The 22,319-nt window shown below is 42.0% G+C and overlaps 1 protein-coding gene across 1 annotated transcript; it reads right to left on the bottom strand.

The window, feature by feature from the left end:
- Positions 1 to 14,637: 14,637 nt before the first annotated feature.
- On the bottom strand, positions 14,638 to 18,570 carry LOC311149800 (uncharacterized protein). The gene is made up of 6 exons (XM_084187027.1): positions 18,345 to 18,570; positions 17,875 to 18,036; positions 17,536 to 17,679; positions 17,204 to 17,266; positions 16,806 to 17,057; positions 14,638 to 16,538 (listed from the first exon to the last, which is right to left on the bottom strand). The coding sequence occupies exons 1-6, from the start codon at positions 18,364 to 18,366 to the stop codon at positions 14,992 to 14,994; spliced, it is 2,190 nt and encodes a 729-aa protein (XP_084043153.1). The 5' UTR covers positions 18,367 to 18,570; the 3' UTR covers positions 14,638 to 14,991.
- Between the last annotated feature and the right edge of the window lie 3,749 nt (positions 18,571 to 22,319).

Here is a 22,319-nt window from a genome sequence, read left to right as displayed (position 1 = left end):
GGTGTTGGTCCATGTCAAGTCCTCGGTGATGTGGATGCCAAGGAACTTAAAACTGCTGACTCTCTCTACTTCAGTCCCGTTGATTTGGATCGGGGCATGTTCCCTCCTCTGCTTCCTGAAGTCAACAATGAACTCCTTTGTTTTGCTGACGTTGAGGGAAAGGTTGTTGTCCTGGCACCACAATGCCAGTACACTTACGTCCTCCCTATAGGCTGACTCGTCGTTGTTGGTCATCAGGCCTACAACCGTGGTGTTGTCAGCAAACTTGATTATGGAGTTGGTGTCGTGCAAAGCCACGCAGTCATGGGTGAACAGGGAGTACAGCAGAAGGCTGAGGACACACCCCTGGGGGGGCTACTGTGTTAAGAGTCAGTGTGGAGGAGGTGTTGTTACCAATCCTCACAGCCTGTGGTTTGCCCGTCAGGAAGTCTAGGATCCAGTTGCAGAGGGTAGTGACCAGAACCAGGGCTTTGAGCTTGGTGACAAGCTTGGAGGGAACAATAGTGTTGAATGCTGAACTGTAGTCAATGAAGAGCATTCTCACATAGGTGTTCCTCTTGTCCAGATGTGTTACGGCCGTGTGAATAGCGATGGAAATGGCATCTTCCGTGGATCTGCTGGCCTTGATGTGGGCCATGACCAGCCTCGAAGCACTTCATGATGACAGCGGTGAGTGTTATGGGGTGATAGTCATTTGGGCATGTCACCTTGGTTTTCGTGGGCACTGGGATGATGGTGGTCTCCTTAAAGCAAGTGGGGACTACAGCCTTGCGACAGGAACAGGTTGAAGATGTCCGAGAAGACGCCCGCCAGCTGGTCAGTGCACACTCTTAGAATGCGGTCAGGGATGCAGTCTGGGCCGGCAGCTTTGTGAGTATTTACCCTTTTGAGAGTTTTGCTCACATTAACCTAAGAGAGCGAAAGCACCTGGTCGTCCAGAGCATTGAGATCCTTCCTGGATGGCTCGGGATTGTCTGCCTCGAAGCGAGCATAGAACATGTTAATCTCGTCTGGGAAAGAGGCTTTGGTGGGCCCCACACAGCTGGATTTGACTTTGTAGTCTGTGATAGTCTGTAGTCCTTGCCACATGAGTCACGAGTCTGAGTTGTCGAACATTGATTCAAGTTTGAGTTTGTATGGTCTTTTGCATCCCTAATGGGTTTGCGGAGCTCATACCTGCTTGCCTTGTACGTGTCGCGTGTCATCGAGTTGCCGGGTTCATTCTGCTGACATTGAATGCTGCAGTATGGGCTCTCAGCATGGTAGGGATTTCTCAGTTCATCCAGGGTTTTTGGTTGGGGTATGTCCATATTGTTATTGTGGGTACAACATCATCAACACATTTCTTAATGAAGTCTGTGACTGACGATGTATATTCCTCAATGTTGATGTATGAGTCGTGGGTGGATGAATCTTTGAACATATTCAAATCAGTATTCTCAAAACAGTCCTGCAGCATTGAGTCTGCCTCCTTTGTCCAGCTCCTCACTATTCTCTGTGTTGGTGGCTACCTCTTGAGTTGCTGTTGTAGGCGGGGTTTGTGTGGGGACTGGTGGGAGGTCCAAGTGGTCTTTGGCGTTCTCCTTGGAGGCTACTGGAGTGAACCCTGGGCTACTGGAGTGACACGCCACAGCCGCCGCTCGTCTCACTCACGACCTCAGAGTGGCCACACACACTGCCGACACACTGACGGCTGGCTGATAAAGTGCATCGCGGAATCATCTCAGCTGGATGAGTATACTAAATGGATGCTAATTGTTCAGTTTAGTCAGTTTAATATTACTGAAAGGTATTTTAGTGTAAAAATAAGTGTATATTATACTGTAGTATTTTTTATGTTTGGTGGAGAGGAATGTGTTTGCAGGTTGAACAGGTTTCAAAGCCAGGTGGGCTGTGTTCCAGTTGACAGATGGCCTTTCTGTCAAGTTATGACTTCTAAGAAAGACACTACAGGCATCTGCTGTGATGTAAAGACTGCCTATTAATTACTCAGTTATATTTTCCTATAGGCTGAGGTCCACAAGGGATTTGGCAGGCTTTAGGTTCAGTTTGCTTTGCAACAGCACCACTGTTGGTGTTAGAAACACACTGCAAGGAGATTTGATAACATTGCTTACATCCATGCCATAGCATGCTATACTGTTTGGAAGTATGTTTGGTATATACTTGTGCCTGTATAAATGTATACCAAGTAACAGAAGTGAACAAAAAATAAACTTTGCTCAAGGAAACTCATTTTCATCCAGTGCTCATTGTATGATTGTGATGATTCCCCCCCCACAAAAATCATAAATGAATCAATCAAATGTATTTATAAATCTATTTTTATATCAACAGTTGTCAGTAGAATCAAATCTCTTCTAGAATCCTATGAAGCGGCACACGTCAACCCCTCGGCTTGTATTATCATGGTCCTGTGATTTCTCCAGTCCCATTGAGCCAGTCCTACGATCCTACGTAGCGCCTTCACCCCCACTGAGGGGCTAATTAAAACAGTTTCAGGGACAAAAGAGGAGATCCATTGTATCAGCCGGCCATCAGTGCAATGGATATGGTGCCAGAGGGGCACAGTTGTCCAGGATTAGTGCCCCTTCAGAACCACACATAGTTGGATTTTTTATTTTTATTTTTTTATTTAACCTTTATTTAACCAGGTAAGTCAGTTGAGAACAAGTTCTCATTTACAACTGCGACCTGGCCAAGATAAAGCAAAGCAGTGCGATAAAAACAACAACACAGAGTTACATATGGGGTAAACAAAACATAAAGTCAAAAATACAACAGGAAATATATATACAGTGTGTGCGAATGTAGTAAGTTATGGAGGTAAGGCAATAAATAGGCCATAGTGCAAAATAGTTACAATTTTGTATAAAATGTAATGTAATTGTAACGTAAATGTATTAACACTGGAATGATAGATGTGCAAAAGATGATGTGCAAATAGAGATACTGCGGTGCAAATTAGCAAAATAAATAACAATATGGGGATGAGGTAGTTGGGTGGGCTAATTTCAGAATGGCTGTGTACAGGTGCAGTGATCGGTAAGCTGCTCTGACAACTGACGCTTAAATTTAGTGAGGGAGATAAGAGTCTCCAGCTTCAGAGATTTTTGCAGTTTGTTCCAGTCACTGGCAGCAGAGAACTGGAAGGAATGGCGGCCAAAGGAGGTGTTGGCTTTGGGGATGACCAGTGAGATATACCTGCTGGAGTGCAGACTGCGGCTGGGTGTTGCTATGGTGACCAGTGAGCTAAGATAAGACAGGGATTTGCCTAGCAGTGATTTATAGATGACCTGGAGCCAGTGGGTTTGGCAATGAATATGTAGTGAGGGCCAGCCAACAAGAGCGTACAGGTCACAATGGTGGGTAGTATATGGGGCTTTGGTGACAAAACGGATGGCACTGTGATAGACTACATCCAATTTGCTGAGTAGAGTGTTGGAGGCTATTTTGTAAATGACATCGCCGAAGTCAAGGATCGGTAGGATAGTCAGTTTTACGAGGGCATGTTTGGCAGCATGAGTGAAGGAGGCTTTGTTTTGCGAAATAGGAAGCCGATTCTAGATCTAACTTTTGATTGGAGATGCTTAATGTGAGTCTGGAAGGAGAGTTTACAGTCTAACCAGACACCTAGGTATTTGTAGTTGTCCACATACTCTAAGTCAGACCCGCCGAGAGTAGTGATTCTAGTCGGGTGGGCGGGTGCAAGCAGCGTTCGGTTGAAGAGCATGCATTTAGTTTTACTAGTGTTTAAGAGCAGTTGGAGGCTACGGAAGGAGTGTTGTATGACACAGTGTCCAATGAAGGGCCAGATGTATACAAAATGGTGTCGTCCGCATAGAGGTGGATCCGAGCGTCACCAGCAGCAAGAGCGACATCATTGATATACACAGAGAATAGAGTCGGCCCGAGAATTGAACCCTGTGGCACCCCCATAGAGACGGCCAGAGGTCCAGACAACAGGCCCTCCGATTTGACACATTGATCTCTATCTGAGAAGTAGTTGGTGAACCAGGCGAGGCAGTCATTAGAGAAACCATAGATGGATGGATATGTCAGCCTCCTCCCAGCACTGATGAAAGGTTCAGTCAACCCAATGGACTGCCTCAGATGTGAATATGGTTGATATGCTGGAACTGTCCTATGGTGGAATCCTAGCCTACAGTGACTTTAATGTTGTTAACCTTGATTAAGATTAAAAATCAAATGCAAAGTGCAAACCCAATTATGTATATCTTCTGTAAATGCATTGGTTATATTTAGTTGTACCAACCCAAAAGAAACTGAATTGACAGATTTAGAGCAACAATAAACCAAACACTCCCAACATCCAGGCTTTCTTTTGATGGTTAATTTTCCCATTCCTGAGTTGTGCAAAAACCAACCCCCCTTCCCTTTCCCAAAAGAGAGAGATAAACCTGCTGGTGACAAATCTTCCAACTTCCTGTCTTTTCTTTTAACTTAAGCAAAGGGCTAATCAATTGGATTTTTCATCTCCTGAGCCACAGCCCTGATGCCATAATATTTACGCTGGCCATTCTAAAGCTACCCCCCATCTAACTGGGTCTCTTGAGTCACAGCTCTGGGTGACCTCATTAAGTACTGACTAATAGTCTAAATATGGGAGTGTCTGTTGTAGGAAGTGGAACGTTGAGATGCAATCAACACAACACATCTCCCATCTAATAAAAGCTGCAGGCATTTTGGAAACAATTAGTTAGAACCGGAAAATCCACAGGTACTGCAATAAAATAAGATACATGATTCTCAGAGATTATTTGGAAAGGTATTAATGAATATTTATAACAAATAATAATATTTCAATGTCTATTACTTCACCATCACCTTGTATTTGCAAATCTATTCGATTTTTATACATTTGACATCTGTTAGGATATTTTATTCCTTTTTGCAGATGACTGACCAGACCAAGAGACTTCGATTTGATTTGACTGAAATGACCGCAAGCCTATAGGACTGAAACTGCCCAGCACTTTTTTTGTTTTTACACTGCTGCTACTCTCTGTTTATTATCTATGCATAGTCACTTTACCCCTACCTACATGTACAAATTACCTCAACTAACCTGTACCCCTGCACATTGACTCGGTACCGGTACCCCCTGTATATAGCCTCATTATTGTTATTTTATTGTGTTATTATTTTTTATTTTTTTACTTTAGTTTATTTAGCAAATATTTTCTTAACAACATTTTCTTAAAACTGCATCGTTGGTTAAGGGCTTGTAAGTAAGCATTTCACAGTAAGGTCTACACATTTTACATTTACATTTTAGTAATTTAGCAGACGCTCTTATCCAGAGTGACTTACAGTTAGTGAGTGCATACATTTTCATACTGGCCCCCCGTGGGAAACGAACCCACAACCCTGGCGTTGCAAGCGCCATGCTCTACCAACTGAGCTACAGGGGACTACAACACCTGTTGTATTCGGTGCATGTGACAAATAACATTTTATTTGATTTGACATTAATCTGGGTTCCGAGCTAGGTGTTGAAGCTGGACATTTAATCTGCATTGTTGTTATCTCTCTGTGGCCCAGGCCCAGCCAGCGCATACTTATCTAACAAAAAGGAACTGTATGTAACCAGATACAATAGACATGATTGAGTGCATTCCCCAATTGGTGTCAGGTTACGACGGCCACTTTAGTAGATGATATCTGTCGAAGTTCTGCATTTGATCTTTATCAGTCTTTCAGAGCTTTTGAAAAGTGGTATACCCTACATATGCTAATGAAGCATCTTCTATTAAATAGTGCTAACAGGAAACACCTCAGAGCTCTGTGGTGACAGATGGCAATCCAACAGTGACTTTAAGTCTGAGAATAAAATGACATGTATTTAATCATTTATACAGTCCAAAGGTCCATTGATTATTATAAATATTAATTATAAAAGTTATAAAAGCATATATATTGTAATGCCTAATTTATTTTACATGTTTACAATTAATTAAACACGTATTGATGATCGTTTATGAATCATTTATCAATGTGTATTCATTAAAGTTATCATAGTTTAAAAAAATATTAATTGGTAACACTAAGTTATGTTCAAGAATACACTAAAATGATTGGCTTGTACTGCATTGTTGAGGAGAGTTAGCAAGTAAGCATTTCACTGTACTGTGTGCATGTGACCAATAAACTTTGATTTGATGTAAACAAATTAAATTTAAAAAATGTGGGAAATTGATAGTAGACAGACCCCTACTGAACTTTGAAAAGACCCATTAATGTTATTAGCGTAACAAAGGAAGATATGCTAATGAAATCTTTTGGGCCAGCAATGTGTGCATGGGTGGGATCCATGTGAAACGACCTGAGAATGACTCGGCTTCTAAAGAATTTCCACACCAATGAGTTCCAGGGGAACTAGAATGAATGGTTAAAGAATGAAGTTACAATATTCACATGTACAGTATATTGCTTGTTTATTACATTTAAGAATTTGTTAACAGTATATGATCATTAGGGTTATGATTATTATAATATTGTCATAATATTATAATAATGATTATTATTATTACGTTATTATCGTTAGTAGTAGCCCATTTTTGTTTTGGTTAATCTTAAATCATCATTAGTATGTGTGATAGGTGTGTAAGTACAAGTGCAATGCTGAATTGGTGGATCCTGAAAAATGTATGCACTCACTAATTGTAAGTCGCTCTGGATAAGAGCGTCTGCTAAATGACTAAAATGTCAATTGGATCACTAAAATGTCCTTTAACAGTATATTGACAAAACTTAAATCAGACCACCAACAGATTCCGTTGGGGGTGGGATCACATATGCTAATAAAGCAGATGTCCGTCAGCAGTCCTCAACACAGTCCAGCCTATAAAAACAAAGCTTCTTTCTTCCGTGAGGAGAACACAGCTGACTATCAGCTCTTTGGGTTCAGAGAGCCAACAAGATTATTCTTTGATACTGAACTACCCTCTCATAACTATACAAAATCAACCAAATCCCAAAGGATACTGGTAGCAAACTGTCTTTAGACTAGATGACGTGTGGTTTAACTCAGGACAAGGTCCATATAAACAATAACTAAACTCAAACATGCACATGAGTGGTCACTGTCCAGTCCACCACAAGTACAGTAATTTGATCCGCAGACCAGGGCAGTTCTTTCCTCATTCTGAGCAGTGTGTGTGTGTGTGTTTGGTCAAGGTGTGAGTTGAGTTCCTTCTGGAACTTTCCATGACACTGGCTGGAGGTTTCAGACATGTCTCTCTGTCCACTCTGCTCTTCTATACACCCAGCAGATAATCCATAAGCCATTGTTGTCTCCACAGGCATTTAGGATGTCACCGCAAACATAAGCTTTGTCCTTAGATGACTGATCACGGATCAGCTAAAGTTCATGAACTTATGAGTTCCAACGGTAAATATAAATATGACTTAAAATCATTGGGGTTGGGTTGCTGAACATTGAATTTTAAAAAGGTGAAACCCATTGTTGATACTATAACTCTTCAACACAATACAATTCTCAAATACAATACACTAATCTCTTTCAGGCCCTCATCTGACCATCGTATTTCCTTGTTCACTCAACCAACTGTGACTAACAGCATTCTACATCAAAAAGACAACAAGACCATTTCCTGGGTCTCAGAAAGAATGTGTTCAATGCAGTAGCATAGCACCCAGTTCAACACACACAATGAGACATGAGGACAGAGAGACTCACGTGTCTCATCTTCAAATGAAAACAACAACAGTGCATTATAAAGATGAAAGTATTTGAAATATTTGAACATTTAAAAAAAGGCATGGCTCTTCTCCTTTCTCATCCCCCCTCTCTGAACAGAGGTCTATAGAAATGTAAATGATGAAAAGGTTTCAAAAAGGGCCTAATGCTATCCATGCATGCAGGCCATGGAGTTTAATGGTGTTTCTCCTAAAACAGAGAACAAAAGAGATTCTTCCTGTCGACCCATTAAGGACGGTGCTCAGTAAATATGCATCATAAGAGAAGAGCAATCGCACCCACCCTTTCACATCTCAATATTCATTCAATCATGGTATTGCTGCAGATTCCTGATAGCATAAAACGTATTAACACTTTACTGTAGGGCACACAAATAAAGCCTTCCCAGTGTATTTATGAAACACTTTCTAAAAGCCTTATAAGTGTCTTATGATACAAATATAGTGGATTTTAACGCTTGCTATAAGCTGTCACAACCCATGTAATTATAACATCATTATAGCAAGTCGTTATACTGAGTCCTTATTATAAGCAGCAAAAATCACTCTGGTTTGCTGTCAGCTTGTGTAAGGATTCAATCACTTTCGGCTGTGTGCATTTAAACCAGATAAAGCAAACACAGCCTTTAAAACAAACACAGACATAGCAAAGAGTAGGAGCCCTAAACAGCCAGGAGACAATGGTCTATATCTGTGAAGATTTCCATCATGTTTGTTTTCTTAGGATAATGCATGCGTGAGCAAAGAAAATATTGTGCTTGCTCATGACCATCTGTTGAAAGCAAAGGCATCTTTAAAATGGTAAATGTTAATTAGTTTGGATATGGAATAGATTCAACTGTGAGAATATTGACCATATAAGTTTGAATGAGCATAGTACCTTTTCAACTATTTCTTCAGCATTGTTATACCACCAGCCATATGCCCATTCTTCATCAGTGTTGTTGCATCAGGAATGTTGTATACGTGAGAGTTCTTCAGTGGATTGGACAGCGACATTGAAAACAAAGTTTGGTTTGGCCGGTGTAGGCCGTCATTGTAAATAAGAATTTGTTCTTAACTGACTTGCCTAGTTAAAGAAAGGTAAAAAACAACAACAACAAAAAACATATCTAACCAGACAAAACTGTGATTGACTGTCCCTCCAAATCTAACACAAAGCAACCTGCTGACAATGAGAAAATGATCACAAAACAAAGCAGAAAACCACACAAATAGTATGTCTGACAAGAGAATAACAATTGATTGCAGGAGACAGTAACCAATAGCCAATTGATATAGAAACTGACAAAATAATGTGAGCTAAAGAAAAACTTTAAAAAGAAAAAAGAACAATGGCTAAAGTCCTTCACATAAAAACACCCAATCACAATAGGTTTTTATGTTCACAGCTGGGTTATCTGGCACAACATCACATTTATCATAGGTCATTTCAAAATGGTATATCTAGAGCGCAAGTCACAACAAATTATATTGCTGAGAGTGTTTAAGAGCAGGAGATACTGTAGCATTCCTTTGTCCTTTAAAGGATTTTTATGGGCTTTGGCCAGCGACACACCGGACCTCCCCATTGGCTAAAAATTATACTTATTTTCCTGTCCCCCTGAGGACTTCTTTTAAAACACTGCTTTCAATCTTAAAGAAACAACAACAAAAAAGCCTATCAGTGTAATGCTTCCTGACAGCCCAGGATAAGACATTAAGACAAAAACACCACAAATACTAACGTTTTGAATGAATTTACAATTTACACTACCCCAGGCCTATTTTTTGAAGTTAGTGTTGTGGGGAGAATATATCTTTACTTCATGAGTAAGAATATGGAATAAGTTATATAATAACTTTTATATATATATCATTATTTTCAATATGCTACTTTTTACTAAATGTATTTACTGAATCAAACATCGAGTTGTTTTATAAAGACATCAGACCTAAAAACATTATTAGCTGTAAAGTGAGTGGCTATCCCATGGTTTTGTCGCCTCTCATAATTCCAATATCTGAAATGTGACAGGGTGGTCTGAGAGCTGAATAGAACAACATGATCAATCACCATGTATTTCTATTGTTAAAGAGGACCAAATGGCAGCCTAATAATCCCTGACTGTTACTAACACAAAATATATCTGATAACAATCACAATTCAAGTGATAAGACCCTGAAAGGTCTGGAATACAGCTGTTGTCATCCCTACCTGTCGTCTTGCCTCTAGTTGGTTCAAAATACTTGAAATCTGAAATAAGATGGCATAATAAAGTCAATGGCCTTCATACTTTGACAAATAATTACACTGCATCCATAAAGACATACAAGTAACTTGTACCACTAAGCACATTGTCCACTTGTCAAATGTAAAGTCTAATCAAATACGTCTGTATTTTGTATTTCAAACACATACTGTATTGAATGAGGGGCAAGATAAAAGCCTCCCATGTTGTGAGGAATCAAAACTCACTTAAAATGTCAATAGTGTCAGGAGAAAATGATGCTAGCATTGGAAAACAAATCCATATAAACTCTGAACTGATCAGTTAATTGCATTAAGGGAATTCAATGCCTTTTACTAATGGTACAGCAAATTGTGTGCAAACAATTCAAAGGTCAAAACATTTGCACACAACAAAGAGTAAGGTATTTAGATAGTGGAACATCACATCATGGGACGTTATAGCTTTAAAAACATATGTGAAAAGGAACCTACGAAAGAAATCCAAACCCTTTGTTAAAGAAATCCAAACTTATCTTCCACGCTGTCCTAAATATTTATCACCATATTACTGACAGGAGTGAGATTAACCATAAGGGCAGAATATTCATTAAGTTTTATAATATGGACCTTTGACATTTTCACACTATTAAAAGTGGTCAGATACTACTGTTCTATGTTACAGAGGGAAGGCTCCCCAGTATTTCCCGTCATTCATTCTCTCCATCACTTCGCCTTTTCTGGCTTAGTTTATGTCCAGAAGGAATGCATCACAAAATACGACTTCTTTAAGCAGCTGTGAGTGGAAATAGCTTTTTCTGGAGACATTTATGACCCCATTCAAAGGCCTGACATCTCAAACACAGGAAGGAAGGAACTCAGAAGTGCCATACAGTATCAAGAGGTCCATTTACACTTCCTGCTATATCTTTTTAACAAAGCCCCACAAAACGCACCTTTATTCAAAACAGAAATGTAGGATTATGGTATAGAATGGTGAATGGACCTGGTTTTACACACACACAGTAAATGTGTTTGTGGATGTATACATGTTGTAAGTGTGGATGCTATTTATATTAGCCATTTCAAGTAACTTGTCAAATGGCTGTGTCGAACTTTGATTAATTACAAAGGGATTTACATATATCAAAAAGCAGAGAGAGAGAGAGAGAGAGAGAGAGAGAGAGAGAGAGAGAGAGAGAGAGAGAGAGAGAGAGAGAGAGAGAGAGAGAGAGAGAGAGAGAGAGAGAGAGAGAGAGAGAGAGAGAGAGAGAGAGAGAGAGAGAGAGAGAGAGAGAGAGCACTTAACCCACCTCCTATGACGTCGCATGTAGAATGGTAGAATGTGTTCGTTGGGAAGCAGGCCCTCCTCAAGGGTGCTTGGGATTGGAACCCTGGAAGTCTCTCTGCTCTCTGCCTGATAATAGATCAAAGAGATGCATAAGAGAGCACTTCTAGTTTTAAAACACTTTTCCCACATAGCAGCCAGTCACCCTAATGCATAATGGAATTTTACAAGGCCTCAGCAATTATGGCTTCAGCCAATGGACTCTAGTAATAAAACACCATGTAAAGATGGCTTAAATGAGATCATTAACCCCACATTATAAAACGTAAAAAGGATACACACTAGGTGCGTTATAATATTGCTGTCTGATTATCACTCATATAGTCATAATACTACAACTACATTTTGTATAATACCTATTGAGATAAAAAAAAATGTACAGGGATGAAAATAGACAAGAATAAAATGTTTACAGATGTGAATAAAAATGTGGCAATGGTTCAGAAGGATGATTTTAATGTTGGATACTTACTGACCCCCAGAGGCAATCTAGGGACATTACACCAGAGCGCTGGAGCTTTATGTCAGATGTCTTGTTGCCTCGGACACCCAGGCCTCACTGAAGTGACGAGATGTCTGAATATAGAATGGTTAAAATATAAGCATACATACAACAGAAAAAAAATCATGTTTAATGTTTACATGATAAATCTTATAGATCTCATTAAATAACAACAGTACGCGCCACATCAAGACCGGGACTTCACAGATACTAAATCCACCCTTTATCGATCTCTAGATCCTTCAAAAGGTACAATTAGTTCCATTCTACAGAATCACAAAGCGACATTCCATATATTCCATGACTCTGAGATCTCCTCATCCTCATTATTGGAAGAGCAGTCAGAGCATCAGCCAGCTAACGATTTGTTCAGATTGTGCCCATCCACAGCCAGAGCCAGAGAACGCAGAGGGGTCACAGTTGAGCTTCTAAAGCCATTAGTGATGAAAGAAAAATCAATGGTCAACTGTGCCTGAGAGACTCCTTGGCTACGTCCCAAATGGCACCCTGTACCATATATATGGTGCACTAATTTTGACCTGAGCCCTATGGTCCCTGGTCAAAAGTAGTGCACTACAATAGGGTGCCATTTGGGACGTAGCCCTTTTCAAGCACAGCCTTCACTTCCCTGCTAACACTAAGGACTTGAAGGCTGAATGTCAAAGTGGCTCCAGGAGGAAAATAGCAAACAACAAGCAGAAGAGGAATTCAATCAAATGTCTATTGACTATTGTAGTTAGTAGTTGGTGCTTTGAAAACATAAACACCTTGACATATGTTCAATTATGAAACAAACATGCAATATGACATACAGGAGGAAGACTTCTCATTTGGAAATTGAGGCACATAGGAGATCATTCTTTATCAGGTGAATTGACACAGCATTGTACCAATACCAAATTGAAATGTACAGTGCTTTGCAGAAGTATTCATCCCCCTTGGCATTTTTCCTATTTTGTTGCATTACAACCTGTAATTTAAATGGATTGTTATTTGGATTTCATGTAATGGACATACACAAAATAGTCCAAATTGGTGAAGTGGAATGAAAAAACTAACTTGTTTCAAAAAATTCTACAAAATAAATAACGGAAAAGTGGTGCGTGCATATGTATTCACCCCCTTTGCTATGAAGCCCCTAAATAAGATCTGGTGCAACCAATTACCTTCAGAAGTCACATAATTAGTTAAATAAAGTCCACCTGTGTGCAATCTAAGTGTCACATGATCTCAGTATATATACACCTGTTCTGAAAGGCCCCAGAGTCTGCAACACCACCAAGCAGGCGGCACCATGAAGACCAAGGAGCTCTCCAAACAGGTCAGGGACAAAGTTGTGGAGCAGTACATATACAAAAATATCCGAAACTTTGAACATCCCACGGAGCACCATTAAATCCATTATAAAAAAATTGAAAGAATATGGCACCACAACAAACCTGCCAAGAGAGGTCCTCCCACCAAAACTCACGGACCAGGCAAGGAGGGCATTAATCAGAGGCAACAAAGAGACCAAAGATAACCCTGAAGTAGCTGCAAAGCTCCACAGCGGAGATTGGAGTATCTGTCCATAGGGCCACTTTAAGCTGTACACTCCACAGAGATGGGCTTTACGGAAGAGTAGGCAGAAAAAAGCCATTGCTAAAAGAAAAAAATAGGCAAACACGTTTGGTGTTCACCAAAAGGCATGTGGGAGACTCCCCAAACATACGGAAGAAGGTACCCTGGTCAGATGAGACTAAAATTGAGCTTTTTGGCCATCAAGGAAAACGCTGTCTGGCGCAAACCCAACACCTCACATCACACCAAGAACACCATCCCCACAGTGAAGCATGGTGGTGGCAGCATCATGCTGTGGGGATGTTTTTCATCGACAGGGACTGGGAAACTGGTCAGAATTGAAGGAATGATGGATGGCGCTAAATACAGGGAAATTCTTGAGGGAAACCTGTTTCAGTCTTCCAGAGATTTGAGACTGGGACAGAGGTTCACCTTCCAGCAGGACAACGACCCTAAGCATACTGCTAAAGCAACACTTGAGTGGTTTAAGGGGAAACATGTAAATGTCTTGGAATGGCCTAGTCAAAGCCCAGACCTCAATCCAATTGAGAATCTGTGGTATGACTTAAAGATTGCTGTACACCAGCGGAACCCATCCAACTTGAAGGAGCTGGAGCAGTTTTGCCTTGAAGAATGGGCAAAAATCCCAGTGGCTAGATGTGCCAAGCTTATAGAGACATACCCCAAGAGACTTGCAGCTGTAATTGCTGCAAAAGGTGGCTCTACAAAGTATTGACTTTGGGGGGGGTGAATAGTAATGCACCCTTTTTTTTTGTTGGTCTTATATCTTGTTTGTTTCACACACAAAAATATTTTGCATCTTCAAAGTGGTAGGCATGTTGTGTACATCAAATGATACAACCCCCCCCAAAATCCATCTTAATTCCAGGTTGTAAGGTAACAAAATAGGAAAAATGCCAAGGGGGGTGAATACTTTCGCACGCCACTGTACATATTTACCATGACTCTTTGCCAAAGCCATGAAAGGCTGCCATTCTGTAAAGATACAAAGAACGGTAAGCAAATAGCTCGTGGACACTAGGAACATCTATTGACAGAAATAATGGGTGACTGGAAAGCATAGGTAGAAGGTAATGGCAAGGTATTTTCTGTCTATAACTGTCTAGGTTTTTTATGTAAGTTATCAATTTCTAACTTTGTAATGTATTAATACTCGTTCATGGTCAACGACAGGTTGGTTAAAGCAGAAACATACACCAAGGACAATACATTTCAATTATAATTTTAAAAACAATAGGAAAGTAGCACAGAAACACAAGCAGATATTGTTTTAATGTGTTTTTCTGAAATGCCCAGTTTCATGACACTTTAAGCAATGCATGGCCTTCGTGTTCATCTGAATTGAAAAGTTCATGATTGGGAAACATGTCAAAGATGAAAATAATCCGATTTTCACTAGGTTGTACCAAACATTCTTCATTCAAGCCTGAATTTATGATTAACAACTAAATTAATCTAAGCATGAAAAAGCTATGACATGAGTCAAGAGTCATCACTCAATTTAACTTGTACATGAGAACATTCTGTAACGGAACATTAGCTGCCATCTAACTGTTTGTTATAAATATATATTTGACCTGTTGCAGACCTACAGTAATGGTGGTCTAGTCAGTCTTGGAGGCCGTCCATGGTGTGTGTCCCCGACACTGAATAAAGGTTCTGTGTAGAGACTGAGAGTTGTTCTAGAACAGGCTGGTTCTGGGCAGTCACCACCAGAGGCAAGCTGTGGATGACCACTCCCTGGCTGCCTAAACTGATGCTAGGGACCATGAGACTACTGTCCTCCTCACAGGTGGTAATGCGATTGTCCCCAACCCCGTGCACCACTGTTACCTGTGCCTGCTTGGCCAAGTCTTCCGAGGGGCCACCTTCGCTACACATCATATCCGGGGGCGGGAACATGGAGGTGGCCGTTGCGACTAGGTTACCGTGGTTTCCTCCCTCCGTCACCACAGTAACCTCGGTGCCTCCCTCCTGAATGAGAGCGTTAAAGCCCTCCAGGTCTGAGCAGGTGGTGATGAAGGTCTGTGTGCTGTGGGCTGTTGAGGAGACCTGGGAGGTAATGGCTGTCTGCAGTAGGGCCTGGTGCAGAGGGTTACTGCTGTCCTCTGGGGAGAGGTGTGTCAGCAGGACCGTCCCAGGCTCCAGACCAGCGCCCTCTGTTGGACCTCCTATTTGCTGCATAGGCATGAGGCTCAGGTTGACCTGATGGATCATGGAGTTGACCACCATGTCCTGGCTCTCTGGGCTCAGGAGGCTGGTGGAGGAACCCTTGGTGTGATGCTGGTGCTGCCCATTGTCAACACCCATCCCAGCCTGCAGGGGAAGAAAGGAGCCCTCCTGACCCAGAGGGTGGGATACTATGATCTTGAGCTGGGCACTGCTGTAGGGGGCCAAGGGAGCCAGGGGGACATGGTGGAGGGGGAGCTGGGTGGTGTGGCTGTCCTGCCTGAGTAAAGGGCTCACAGTCACACTACTGGGCTGGGAGGTGATGGGCTGGAGCGTCAGGGAAAGAGTCTGCTCAGAGCCTGAGTCCCGGTGCTGCTTCCTGTGGCTGCGCAGAGAGTCCTCCCTCACAAATGACGCCTTGCACAGGTCACAGCGGAAGGCCCGCGTCGCGTCCAGCTTGGCCCGGTACCGGGAGCTCACAGGCTTGGGAGGGTCCTCTCCATTACAGACACCGGCTTTGCCTCCTTTCCCACTGACACATGCTCCTTTCTCAGGCTTGTCCGCGTGGCACTTCTTCTTGTGGATGACAAGGTTGCTGCGCTGCTTGGTGGCAAAACTGCAGAAGTCACATTTGAAGGGTCGCTCCTCAGAGTGGATCCGCTCATGGACCTTGAGTGCCCCCTTGCTGGAGCAGGAGTAGATACACTTGGAGCACTGGATGGGTTGAGTGGGCTGGTGCTCTCGCGAGTGCTGCCGCAGGGCTGTCTTATTGGTGCACTGGAAGTCACAGTCAGGGCAGTGAAAGGAGTTGGACGTGCCGTGTTTTATCTGGACGTGGGATTTCAGGTTGCCCTTCATGGCACAGCGGTACTCACAGAAGTCACACTTGTAAGGCTTCTCACCCGAGTGGATGCGGATGTGTCTCTTCAGGTCAGAGTTGATCTTGAACTTTGCTTCACACTGAGTGCATTGGAAAGGTGCATCCCCTAAAGTAGAGAAATATATATCTTTATAGAACATCCAACAACAACAAAAACTTCACTCAAAACGTACGTTTGTCAGACTTTTCAGAAATCAAAAGTGGTCTTATACCGAGATAAGTCCATGTCCCATATTTGAATCCCAAATTAATGGGAAACAATGTAGACCATTTAATAACCAGATTTCAGAACCAGACTTATACAACTTGTGAACACCAATTCCATGCTTGAGTGTACTAATCAACCCAAGTAGTGAAGGGAAAGTAGACCCACCAGTGTGTGAGCGGAGGTGAACGGTGAGCTGGCTGGAGTTGCGGCTGGCGTAGGGGCAGATCTGGCACTTGAAGGGCCTCTCGTCATAGTGGATACGGAGGTGTTTCTTCAGACTGCTGCTGTCGGCCGCAGCATAGGGACAGTACTTGCACTTGTGAGGCTTTTCTCCCGTGTGGGATCGGAGGTGCATGTTCAGCTTGTCCCTCCGGCTGAACCGCTTTTGGCACAGCTCACATTCAAACGGCTTCTCACCTGGACACACACAAGCACATATACACAAGCACACACACACACAGGTTGATTGGAGGACACATTTATGTCACGACTGCAATACATACTAGGATGAGCATAGATCAAATTTGAATTATAATCTAATAATACATGGTATTGTTACATACCAGTATGCGTTTTGAGATGCCGCTCCATGTCTTTTTGACCGTACTGTGTCTTGAAAGAGCAACCTAGGGGCAAAGGAATAAATTATGCATTTGATTAGAAAATTGATTGATTCATGCAGCCTGAATATAATAGTGTTGTTTGAACCACATTTCAAGACCACTACTGTAGTAATAAGTTGTGTAAAAGCCAGCTATAAAAAGGTAACTGTGACCCAGAAAATAGCTAATTGGTTGCAATTGACCAGCGGACAATGTGCTTCCTCCCTAGCAGCAGTATGGAAGGAATGTGTCAGAAGAGTAATAAACGAGGAAAGAGGGAGTGAGGTACCAACCTGAGAAACAGCAGCTGCGTCTCTTTGAAGTCAGGGCAGGTTTTATTTTTTTGGAAGGTGTTTTCGGGGCTTTGGTCAGGATCTTTTTGACACCTCTCATAACACATGTCTGGTAGGCTTCCTCAAAAAACTCTGTGCTGGAATCTTGGGGGGAAAGGGGGGGGGGGGGGGAGTATATTCTGACTGTAAAGGATACATTTCCAGTAACCAAATAACAAAGGACTCATTTTTTTTACTTGAAAATATATAGACTATGCATTGTTCCAACAGTATATTAAAGGAGTCTGGGGTAGCATTTTCAAACAAGACTGTGTAGGGAGAGACATCTTATGGTCTTACCTGTAAGAGTGGGTGCGGAGTTAGATGCTGATATGTCAGAGGAGGGTATATGGCAGCCATTTTGCTTGTGGGCCAGAAAGACCTCAAAGTTATTGTACTGCTGCTTACAGAAGCCACATATGTGGATATCTGGGCTCACTTCCACAAGTACATGGTTCCCTCCTGTTGATGAGGAAAAGATGGGATAAAACCCAGCTTTTATTCAAGAACTTTATGATTATTGATAACCATAGCCTACCCTGCAATGCCAAGACTAGTCCTACCTTTGAGTAGGCACTGTATTTGAATGTAACGTTAGGCCTACTTTGCAACTTGTAAACATAGCTATCCATATTTTCACATAATTGCAAACAAAACAGACTGATAGATGATACTAAAGGCATTGGATCTTTTTTTAGCACCGATATTTAAATGAATAGTTTGACTACCAAGTGGACTTTGTTTTGAACATTTGTTATGAGTTTTCTTACCCCCTCCGTTGAATGATGCCATATTCACGCTATTATAGCTGGATATCAATTCAGTTTAGAGCTCCCCATACGTAGGCTACCGACTTGGGAGAGGAGCCTCGATTGGAATTAATTCAACATAAGTATACAATACATAAAGCGCCTTTGAAATAGAACATGTTAAACGATCTATTGACTTTTAGCTCTGAACTCTCTACTGGCAACATTGTTGCAACCATTTTACGACAGGCTCCCTTCACTTTTCGGCAGTACACACTTTTCCTCGCGGGGATGTTTTTTTATTTTCTTCATTTGAGCGCATTACTGCCATCTAATGACTCGGTGGTCTCAGTTCACAGCATCCCACCACAGACTTGAATCGTAACCAAGGGCTTTATTCTAATGAAATCCAAAATCTTTGAAGTGCTTTAAAAAAAAAAAAATGCAAACAAAAATAGGATCCAAACAAACAAATGTTAGAGAGGAAGTGGTGAAGCGAGAGGGTTTAGCATCCAAAATCTGTCCACGTTAAGCAGATCATTGATTAATTATTAAGCTAAATATTCGTTTTTGAATGGGGGCAAAGAGAGAGTGTCGAATTTAGTCAAGATAAAAATGTATTTCTATTTTGATACGATTTATTTGATATAATAGAAGTTTCATAATTCTTAGGTTGTTACGAGTGTACTGATATAAGTGTGTTGCACGTGACATCCTGGCAACTTTGAGAAAAAAACACTTTATATTAGAGTTGTACCTGTTGAAATTCGAGAGGCTAGCATAGCATCTCACTCGCCATTGAATGCATGCGGTTGACGTAAACAAATATTCAGAAAAGTATACATTTATCCACCAACCCGAAGAGAGGAATAAGCGGGAGCTTGACAGCCCGCCGTTCTGCTCTATGGACAGCGAATCCCATTGTTAGGGCGGAGACATAGGCTTCTCGTCATTATATCCAGTATCTCTGCAAATGTCCCTTTTTGCCTCCATCAGTTGACTCGAATGACGTACACAGGTCAAAGTTGACACAGGTAAAGTCAATCACAGGACTATTTAAAAGTGACATGTCAGCTGAACTTAGCCTATTCCTCTCTGTTCAACTGCGGATGGTGTACTGTTTGACAGGTGAGTGGTCAAAACGCAAAAGTTACATTTCTACTGCATGTTGTTGTTGTTTATTTACATTATTATTATTATTTTTTTAGTCATTTAGCAGACGCTCTTATCCAGAGCGACTTACAGTTAGTGCATACATTTTTATTTTTTATACTGGAATCGAACCCACAACCCTGGCGTTGCAAACACCATGCTCTACCAACTGAGCTACATCCCTGCCGGCCATTCCCTCCCCTACCCTGGACAACGCTGGGCCAATTGTGCGCCGCCCCATGGGTCTCCCAGTCGCGGCCGGCTATGACAGAGCCTGGATTCGAACCAGGATCTCTAGTGGCACAGCTAGCACTGCGATGCAGTGCCTTAGACCACTGCGCCACTCGGGAGGGCGACTTGCCCCAGTGTAATACATCTGCCTCATCGGGCCAAACCGACTACATGATATAGCCTATTAGGTAGGCCTAGGGCCCCTAGGGCCTAGGCCTAGATCAGCGGTGGGCAACCTTTTTGGCTATAGGGCCACATCGGGATTTTGAAATTCAACGGAAAGAACATCACTTGGGCCGGATTGAATGGGTTCACGGGCCATAGTTTGCCCTTCCTCTGACACCGCCTGGTATAGAGGTCCTGGATGGCAGGGAGCTCGGCCCCAGTGATGTACTGGACCGTATGCACTACCCTCTGTTGTGCCTTTCGGTCAAATGCTAAACAGTTGCCATACCAAGCGGTGATGCAGCCAGTCAAGCTGCTCTCAATGGTGCAGCTGTATAACTTTTTGAGGATCTGAGGGCCCATGCCGAATCTTTTCAGCCTCTTGAGAGGGAAAAAGCGTTGTCGTGCCCTCTTCACGACTGTGTTGATGTTTGTGGACCATGATAGTTCCTTAGTGATGTGGACAGCGAGGAACTTGAAGCTCTCGATCTGTTCCACAACAGCTCCGTCGATGTGAATGAGGATGTACTCGGCCCTCTGTTTCCTGTAGTCCACGGTCAGCACCTTTGTCTTGCTGATGCTGAAGGAGAGGTTGTTGTCCTGGAACCACACTGCCAGGTCTCTGACCTCCTCCCTGTGAGCTGTCTCATCGTCGTTGGTGATCAGGCCCACCACTGTCATGTCGTCTGCAAACTTAATGATGGTGATTGAGTAGAACATATTCCAGTCTGTGCTAGCGAAACAGTCCTGTAGCTTAGCATCCGTTCATCGGACCACTTCTGTATTGAGCGTGTCACTGGTACTTCCTGTATGATTTTTTGCTTGTCAGCAGGAATCAGGAGGATAGAGTTATGGTCAGATTTGCCAAATGGGGGGCGAGGTAGAGCTTTGTATGCGTCTCTGTGTGTGGAGTAAAGGTGATCTAGAGTTTTTTTCTCCTCTAGTTGTACAGGTGACAGGCTGGTAGAAACGAGGTCAAACAGATTTATATAATTTCTATCTTTGCTAAAAGACACGTATCTGTAAATTGTAGGCTATGTATGCAACAACTGCTGATGTTAAAATGGTTTATGAAAAACTCTAAATAATTAATACTACATGCATGCGTTATCTAATCTTTCTCATTGGTCAATTTTGTTTTCCCAGATGTAGATAGCGAAAAGCCATGATCTACAGCTGATGGTTAAGTAAAGGCCAGGGTTCTGAAGATTTGACTCTCCTATTTACTTTTCTTCCCTCTGAACAACAAGTTCTTCACCCTCCCTTCTCTCCCCAGCAGTGTTTGTGTGATATTTGTTTCAGTCATCTGTTGTTGACTATTATGGATGGTAGTGGCAGTCTGAACCAAGCCTGGCTGATGCGACCCACATGGTACAAAGCGAGGTACAGCTTGACCAAGCTGCTCTACCAGGACAACCAGCTCAAAATCCAAGCGCTGTATAAAGTAGGCCAATGAGTGAAAGGTTCAGTGGTGACCTGTCATTCATTCTATTATGATCACCACCTGTTTAGTAAAAAAAAAAAAAAAAAATGTTTTGCATGTTTTTGTTGCCTGTTTTCCATGTTATTTTGGCATTAATACGTTTCACATATCAGTTTGCAAACAATGTACAAAAATATATAATTGAGTTTAAAAAGCCACATACAAACATGGTCTCTTTTTTGCTTTCTTGAGTAGGGCAGCTTCAAAATGCAGGTGTTTCAGCCTAGCTCAGTGCTTTCTGTGGTGGTGGGGCAGCCAGCTGAAAATACAGAGCGTAGGGATTGGTAATGGTAATGTTCTCTAGTTGCGCCGTGATTGGCTCAGTGCTCTGTCAGTCATGGGGACATTACATCACTGCAAAATCTACAGGGAGAGCTCAAAAAGTCAAGCCCCTTGGGTGCTGCCATAGATTTACATTAGAAGTGCCCATCCAAGAAGTCTCAAGGTCATTGGCCAAAGATAAAATGACATCAAATCACGTTATATCTACGTAGCTTTGATTGGACTGATCATGTCAACATCATACTTTCAAATTCTTAGCTAGCAAGCTAGACAAGCAGTCATCATCATGAATCAAGTTGACAATTTACTGGCAAATCCTTTTCAATTCTTGTCATATGAAGAGAAATTATAGATAAAACGTATCGGTGCTCATCGGCCATTGGACATAAACATTTCACAACAAGTTGGAAATCGCAAATTCAACAATGAGTGGTTTGGAAGGGATCAGTGGCTAACTGCAAGCGTTTCAAAGCAGTCACTAGCCTGCTATTCAGTGGAGAGGGTGTGTGGTCCATGTCTGGGTTTAAGGGTCTCTTTTCCAAGCTTAAAAGGATTAACATTCACATGCAACACCATGGGCCAGAAAAGGTTGAATACATTGGCCATGCTGTCAATCCAGCATGACTTCTGCCGTGTTCAAAACAACTGGAAACTCGGAAGAATACGAGCTCCGACTGGGAAAA

The sequence above is a fragment of the Coregonus lavaretus genome (assembly GCF_964263955.1).
Source record: "Coregonus lavaretus genome assembly, chromosome: 22".
In the NCBI taxonomy this organism is placed as follows: domain Eukaryota; kingdom Metazoa; phylum Chordata; class Actinopteri; order Salmoniformes; family Salmonidae; genus Coregonus; species Coregonus lavaretus.
The sequence above is the reverse complement of the archived record's forward strand: the minus strand, read 5'-3'. Positions and strand labels throughout refer to the sequence as shown.